Below are 7507 nucleotides of genomic sequence, written 5' to 3' on the forward strand. Positions count from 1 at the left end.
TTCGCCGGAATCGGACTTTCTCCGCCGAGTTTCACCGAGTTTCCTTTGAAACTCGGACTCAAATCGGAGAAAAAATGCGGAAAATAAAGAACCGAGTCGAAAGACTCACCTGGTTACCGGTTCTGAGACGAGTCTTCACCGCGTCGACTCCCAGAAACTTCACCTTGACGAATCTCGTCACCGGCGGCACCGAGACTTCCCAGATCTGTTTCTCATCGTCGCCGATAATCTCCTCCGATGGACTGAAAACACTCAGTAAACAGATCAAGACGCTCACACAGACTCGACTCGGAGAAACCGAAACCGAAAACCCTAAATTACCTCACCTTTTCCGGCGAACTTACCTCCCTGGATCGTAACCGGAGCTCTGATACCACTTTGTGAAGTCCTCGGGCCTACATCTCGGCCGGACGGTGCCGGCGAATCCACTAGAAAACGGAAGAAACCATCGGAGAACAAGAACCGACGGTGCTCCACAACTCGGAGACTCGTCGATCGGAAAACCAGTCCGAAGACAACCAAGAAAGACGAGGAACAACCACCTTACCGACCTCGACTCACTTACCTTGAGCCGCCGTCGAGTCCGAGCTTCACCGACGCCGGGAAGCTCCGTCGTTGTCATCGCCTTCTTCTCTCCTCCGGTCTCTCTCGAACCTTCTGCCTCGAGCCACACGCCACACTCCACGAATGCTCGCGAAGAGTTAGGGTTCATTAACCCGTTGCTCAAAACGCCACGTTTCGGCCGATGGGCCGTTCCTTTCTTTCACCAAAAAACTAAATGGGCCGCTGGGCCGAGCGGGCCCAACATCGAGGATTAGTTACTTCGATGATGTAGCCTACGAAATATCTTAGTAATATTTATATAATAATAATAAAAAAAAGAAAAAAAAAAGAAAAAGAAAAACAAACAAGACAAGTGGTCTAAGTTTGAGCAAGTGAGTTGTCTTTGCAAATCTAAGGAAATGTCCCACGTGTGGTGACGGTGTGATCCTTTGTCACTGCCATAAAACGCGGTAAGAGTCACACAGCGTTCACGACGCAACCTCACGGCCCTTCTGGGTTTCCTCCACGTGTCACTCCGCGAACATGCATTCTTGTTGACCGCACAACTTATTATTATTATTATTATTATTATTATTATTATTATTATTATTATTATTATTATTATTATTATTATTATTATTATTGTGTTGATTATTATTATTATTATTTTTTAATAATGAGAAATTTGAAATTTTGCGTACTCCCTTATTGTATGTTATGTGCATCGATTCAATGCCTTGCATGTGCGTGCTTAGGCCTATTGCTTTTTCCTTTTCTAAAAATGCAAGGAGATGAATATATATATATATATATATATATATATATATATTAACATGATCTGAAATTTGTAACGATATTCAAAATATCAATTTACATTTTTTTTTACTGCCGAAACAAATTCTTACATTAATTAAGAGTCTAAATTAAAAAAAAATGAACTACAAATCGAGCCCATTATCATCGGTCAAAGGCCCAAACTTCGGCCCACAAAAAATTCAAATCCTAATTCGAATTCAAAAAGTCTCTCAGCCGCTCCATCTCCCTCCCTCCCCACACATCTGTTTTTTGTTACCGTTGCTTCTTTTACCAACAATGGCGACGCCGAACCCTCACCTCATCACGCCGACCAAAACTCCATCTTCCAAGAGAAACCAACAATCTCAGTCTCAGATGCAATCTCATCCTCAAAATCCGACGAACTCCGAATCCAGGTCCCGGTTCGAGGCCTACAATCGTCTTCAGGCTGCGGCCGTCGCTTTTGGAGAGAAGCTTCCGATCCCGGAGATCGTAGCCATCGGTGGCCAATCCGATGGCAAGAGCTCGCTTCTTGAGGCGCTTCTTGGGTTCCGATTCAATGTTCGGGAGGTGGAGATGGGCACACGACGTCCTCTGATCCTCCAGATGGTTCATGATCCCACGGCCCTCGAACCTCGATGCCGCTTCCAGGTAAAATCTATGCAAATGCACCATGATCCATTGAGTTTTGCTGTGGATTAATGTTTATTTGGTAGGTTAGGCTACAAATTTTGCAATCAATGTATGTTCCAAAACATCAGATTCGCAGTCATTATTTCTTGTTCTAGATATTTCTGTTTTACTGAAGTTTTCATATCCGAGACGTGAGGTTATAATGATGGGCACGTTATGATTAGAGAATTACCAATGCAACGTTTCTTACAAATTCCTGGGTATGAGTTTTGTTTGGTTATGAACTCAAAAGTCAAAAGCCACAGTGGTTCTCCACATTCTATGTTATGGAAGTTTATGTCTTTGAGATGGTGACTTGATTGGTAGGATGAAGATTCTGACGAATATGGAAGTGCCATTGTTTCGGCTACTGCAATTGCCGATGTAATTAGGTCAAGAACAGAGGCGCTTTTGAAGAGGACCAACACCGCAGTCTCGCCAAAGCCAATTGTGATGAGAGCTGAATACGCCCATTGTCCAAATCTGACCATCATTGATACTCCTGGTTTTGTTCTTAAGGTAGCCTTTGCTTTTGTCTGTTAGTATGAACTGTGAAGGCAGTCCTCTGCGCAAGTTTCTTGTCTTTAGGAACTGAACAGAAGTTGTAAAACTTTCTCCGCAGGCTAAGAAAGGAGAGCCAGAAAACACTCCTGAGGAAATTCTCTCGATGGTGAAGTCACTTGCTAGTCCTCCACATCGCATTCTCTTGTTCCTTCAACAGAGTAGTGTAGAGTGGTGTTCATCCTTGTGGTTAGATGCAGTTCGTGATATTGATCCAAGTTTTCGAAGGACTGTCGTCGTAGTCTCCAAGTTCGATAATCGCCTCAAGGTACTTCTTCAATTGCCTTTTATGTTGCTTGGTAGATGACCATTTTTTAAGTGAAAAAGACTGCAATGTGGCTGATCTATGGCCTTAATGTTGAGGTACAAGTAATCAGGAACTGGAGTTTGACAACAGTTTTCAATGAACCGAAATCTCATGTCATAATTTGAACACCCAACACTTGCAGGAGTTTACAGATCGGTGGGAAGTTGACCGTTATCTCAGTGCTAGTGGATATCTCGGGGAGAACACTCGTCCCTATTTTGTGGCGTTACCAAAAGACAGGAACACTATTTCAAATGATGAATTTCGTAGACAAATATCTCAAGTGGACACTGAAGTCTTAAGGCATCTAAGGGATGGAGTGAAAGGAGGATTTGATGAAGAAAAGTTTCGCCCTTATATTGGTTTTGGCTCGTTAAGGGATTTTCTGGAGTCTGAGCTTCAGAAGAGGTACAAGGAAGCGGCTCCAGCAACTCTAGCTTTGCTTGAACAGCGCTGCTCCGAGGTAACCAAAGAGATGATGAGAATGGATTTAAAAATCCAGGCTACTTCTGATGTTGCTCATCTCAGAAAAGCAGCAATGCTATACACCGCTTCTATTAGCAATCACGTGGTGAGTAGTTTATTTGATGGGTTTTTCAAGTTGTGAAGATTACGGTTGGATCTTAATGCTGGCAAAATTCTGGTGCCTCTTTGTCAGATGTCTAAATGATGAAAGATTTTTCCTTTTCTTGTCTGTTCAGGGAGCTTTGATTGATGGAGCAGCAGATCCAGCACCTGAGCAATGGGGGAAAACAACTAAGCAAGAACGTGCAGAGAGTGGGATTGGGAGCTGGCCAGGTGTTAGCGTGGACATTAAGCCTCCTAATGCTGTCCTTAAGCTCTATGGAGGGGCTGCCTTTGAAAGGGTAATCCATGAATTTCGTTGTGCAGCCTACTCTATCGAATGTCCTCCAGTATCAAGAGAAAAGGTACTTCCATGTTCTTTACTAGGGAAAGCTTTCTGTCACTTCCAAATGCAGAGTTGACACATTACTGTCCATTAACCAGGTGGCGAACATTCTACTTGCTCATGCTGGGCGTGGAGGGAGTCGGGGATTGACGGAGGCTGCTGTAGAGATTGCTCGAACTGCTGCACGGTCGTGGCTCGCTCCCCTTCTTGACACAGCCTGTGATAGGCTCGCCTTTGTATTGGGAAGTCTCTTCGATATTGCCCTTGAAAGGAACCTGAGCCAAAATTCAGAATGTAAGAATCGTTTGACACTCCTGATTCTTTTGAATTCTTCTACAGCCAGATACATTGCTTAAAGTATGTGTTCTCTTTATTTGGGTGGAAATATTGTGTTCTTCACAAGCAAAAGTATGTAAGCATGAATCTTGACCTTACAAGGGGCAGGTTAGGAAGTTGCTGAGGCTGTTGCTAATAGATTATTGCCCTTGTGTTCATTTTTTTAGCAGTCCACATCTTTATCTTCCCTCGTGGATGTATGCCTCTAAGGTAACCGATCAGGAATAATGATATTGCTTCGATTTTTATGATGCAGATGGGAAGAACAATGAGAACATGGATGGATACGTGGGCTTCCATGCTTCTCTACGCAATGCATACAGTCACTTTGTGAAGGATCTCGCCAAACAATGCAAGCAATTAGTAAGGCACCATCTCGATTCAGTGACCAGCCCGTATTCTATGGCGTGCTACGAGAACGACTACCACGAAGCTTTTGGCTCGACAGGAGGAGCCTCTTACTTCAAACTTAACCAAACTTCAGGCGGGTCGTTTTGCTTCGAGCTGTCTGAAACAGAGGCAGCTTCTTGTGACGAGGCAATGAAAGATCAAGAAAACATACCTCCTGAGAATAATGCCCATCAAACGACACCAGGGAAAGGAGGGGAAAGCCAGATAACGGTGCCTGAGACGCCATCCCCTGATCAGCCATGCGAGATAGTGTATGGTCTGGTCAAGAAAGAAATAGGGAATTGCCCTGATGGAGGTGGAGCAAGAAAACGAATGACCAGAATGGGAGGGAACAGAAACATGAATGGGGGAGGAGAGATTCTGTTTGGAAACGGAGATAAACGTTCGAGATCGAGCTCTGCTTACTCGGAAATATGTTCATCAGCTGCACAACATTTCGCCAGGATCCGTCAAGTCCTTGTCGAGAGAAGCGTGATGTCAACTCTCAACTCCGGATTTCTGACACCATGGTAAGGTTTTTCTCTCTCAGTTTTCTTGTTCTTCTCGGACACATCTCTTGCTTCATTAGCTATGTCTTGTCGGATGATGCATCGAGTTTACTTGTGGAGGAAGTAATCTATTAATCGGTCTGGTTTTCTTTTGTTCAGCCGGGACAGGCTGGTGGTGGCACTTGGCCTGGATTTGTTCGCAGTGAACGACGAGAAGTTCATGGACATGTTTGTCGTGCCAGGAGCCGTTGATGTTCTGCAACATGAACGCCAACAGCTTCATAAACGCCAGAAGATACTTCAGTCTTGCTTGAACGAGTTTAAAACCATGAGTCGTGTTCTTTGATCATCATCATCATCATCACCATCATCATCTTGTCCTTCATCAGAACTTCCACTTCTGGTGGATTTAACGTTGGTTGATTTGGAAAATCTTGCTTGTATTTGTATAGAGAACTTCTTCTCTTAAGATTAACCACTTTTGTACCAAAAAAAATATAAAAAATATATTTGGGAGATATTACAAAAAAAAAAAAAAAAAAATTCTTTTCCAATTTCATACTCAAAAGTGAAAATACGCAGACTTTTTCATAGAAACGGCAATCTTGTGAGTTATGATCAGGAAATGTACTGGTCCCAACACAGAAATTATTAAATAGACAGTTCGATAACTCTATAAATATACAGATGAGATTATGCATAAAAAAAATAAAATAAAAATGAAGTTGAAATGGTTTTATACACTAGCATGACACTGATTAACAAATTTGAACCGAATATAATTAGATTTAGTATTTTTGAAAATGAATTATCTAAAATCAGCAAAACTCCAACCAACTTCAAAACACACCAAGTATTTATATATGCTATATATTGACAACCTTACCAAAAAAAATCCAATTTGACAGAATCTAACCTAATTTATGATCACCTAATCAAGAGATTTTGCGAATGTATATGATTATGGTAGGAAATATCATTGTTAGGCAGCTGTGGAGTGGGCACGGATCCGATACGTAAGAAAATTGGGTTATTTGGATTTGAATCCAAAATATTCGAATATTTAATTATAAGATTTGTATCCGGAATTTGAGGTTTACGAGTATCTGGGGTACGGATATCCGTAATAATATTCGGGTATTCGCGGGTATTTGGATCCAGATTTATTTTTAAAAAAACAACAATAATTATATAAAAAAATTTCAAAAAATGAAGATATATTTATAAAAATGAATGAATTACTACAAAATATGAGTAAAAAAGAGATAATAAGAGAAATACTAATAAATTTATTTTTTTAAAATAATATTAAAAAATGTGAAATTAATGATATTTTATAAAAATATTATATAGATATAAGATATAATTATTTATAACCTAATTTATGATCACCTAATCAAGAGATTGCGAATGTATATAATTATGGTAGGTAATATCATTGTTAGGCAGTTGTGGAGTGGGCACGGATCGGATACGTAAGAAAATCGAGTTATTTGGATTTGAACCCAGATTATTCGATTATTTAATTATAAGATTTATATCCAGAATTTGAGGTTTACAAGTATTCGGGGTACGGATATCCGGAATAATGTTCGGATATTCGCGGTTATCTGGATCCAGATTTATTTAAAAAAAACAACAATATTTATATATAAAATTTTTTAAAAATGAAAATATATTTATAAAAATGAATGAATTACTACAAAATATGAGTAAAAAAGAGATAATAAGATAAATAATAATAAATTTATTTTTTTTGAAATAATATTAAAAAATGTGAAATTAATTATATTTTATAAAAATATTATATAGATATAAGATATAATTATTTATAACCATACTATGCACCTGGTAATTAATTAACCAAAAAAGTGAAAAGAAAGTAGAAATGGGCAAAATTGGTTGGGCGGTAAAGATCCATCAGCCATTTTCTTATGACTGATATAATTCCTCACCATCCTATTGGCGACTTCAACCACATCTATCCACGTGTTCTATTTATTTTAATTTAATTTTTAAATCTTTTATAAATTGGTCATATATTTCATGTTGGTTTCCCCCCCATAACCAAAAAGACAATAGACTACTAAACTTGGGCGTAATAACCGAATTTAATTAGTTATTGAGAGGACTGAGCTCGTGCTTTGACCTCTAATGATATACATTCCCCAATCAGAACCGTACACGTGTCCACGCCCGGCGAATCATTGGCTTATGAATTTTGAAAAGCTAATACAATGCCAGCTTTATTATTTTAATCGGCGTATAATATAACTTGAAAAATAAATAAATACAAAATTATATCAAAATATTTCAGGTGGATTAATAATAATAACGACGCAATTTCAACTGAGTGCATGCGTGCATGTAAGGGAATATTACTCAAATAACCCACTTGGGTCGCAGCAATTTCAGTGTACACCACCGAAAAAAAAAAAAAATTTTGCGACCTTATTACGACTAATATATAACTAATATACAACT

General features: G+C 39.5%; 1 protein-coding gene across 1 annotated transcript; it reads left to right on the plus strand.

Moving 5' to 3' along the window:
- Window positions 1–1605: 1605 nt before the first annotated feature.
- Window positions 1606–5541, plus strand: LOC104818083 (dynamin-related protein 5A). The gene is made up of 8 exons (XM_010547538.2): window positions 1606–1989; window positions 2338–2529; window positions 2633–2839; window positions 3021–3449; window positions 3580–3807; window positions 3887–4082; window positions 4381–5044; window positions 5183–5541. Exons 1-8 carry the CDS (start codon window positions 1636–1638, stop codon window positions 5367–5369), a joined length of 2457 nt encoding a protein of 818 aa, XP_010545840.1. The 5' UTR covers window positions 1606–1635; the 3' UTR covers window positions 5370–5541.
- The last annotated feature ends 1966 nt before the right edge of the window (window positions 5542–7507 follow it).

Source organism: Tarenaya hassleriana, unplaced genomic scaffold (genome assembly GCF_000463585.1).
Source record: "Tarenaya hassleriana unplaced genomic scaffold, ASM46358v1 Cleome28, whole genome shotgun sequence".
Classification (NCBI taxonomy): Eukaryota; Viridiplantae; Streptophyta; class Magnoliopsida; order Brassicales; family Cleomaceae; genus Tarenaya; species Tarenaya hassleriana.

What these genes read in the sequence shown, in the direction of transcription:
- LOC104818083 (XM_010547538.2), top strand. Translation starts at nt 1,636, where the DNA reads ATGGCGACGCCGAACCCTCACCTCATCACGCCGACCAAAACTCCATCT. An exon ending in CTCCAGTATCAAGAGAAAAG is followed by an intron (nt 3,808 to 3,886) that starts GTACTTCCATGT and finishes TCCATTAACCAG; the next exon opens with GTGGCGAACATTCTACTTGC. An exon ending in CCTGAGCCAAAATTCAGAAT is followed by an intron (nt 4,083 to 4,380) that starts GTAAGAATCGTT and finishes TTTATGATGCAG; the next exon opens with ATGGGAAGAACAATGAGAAC.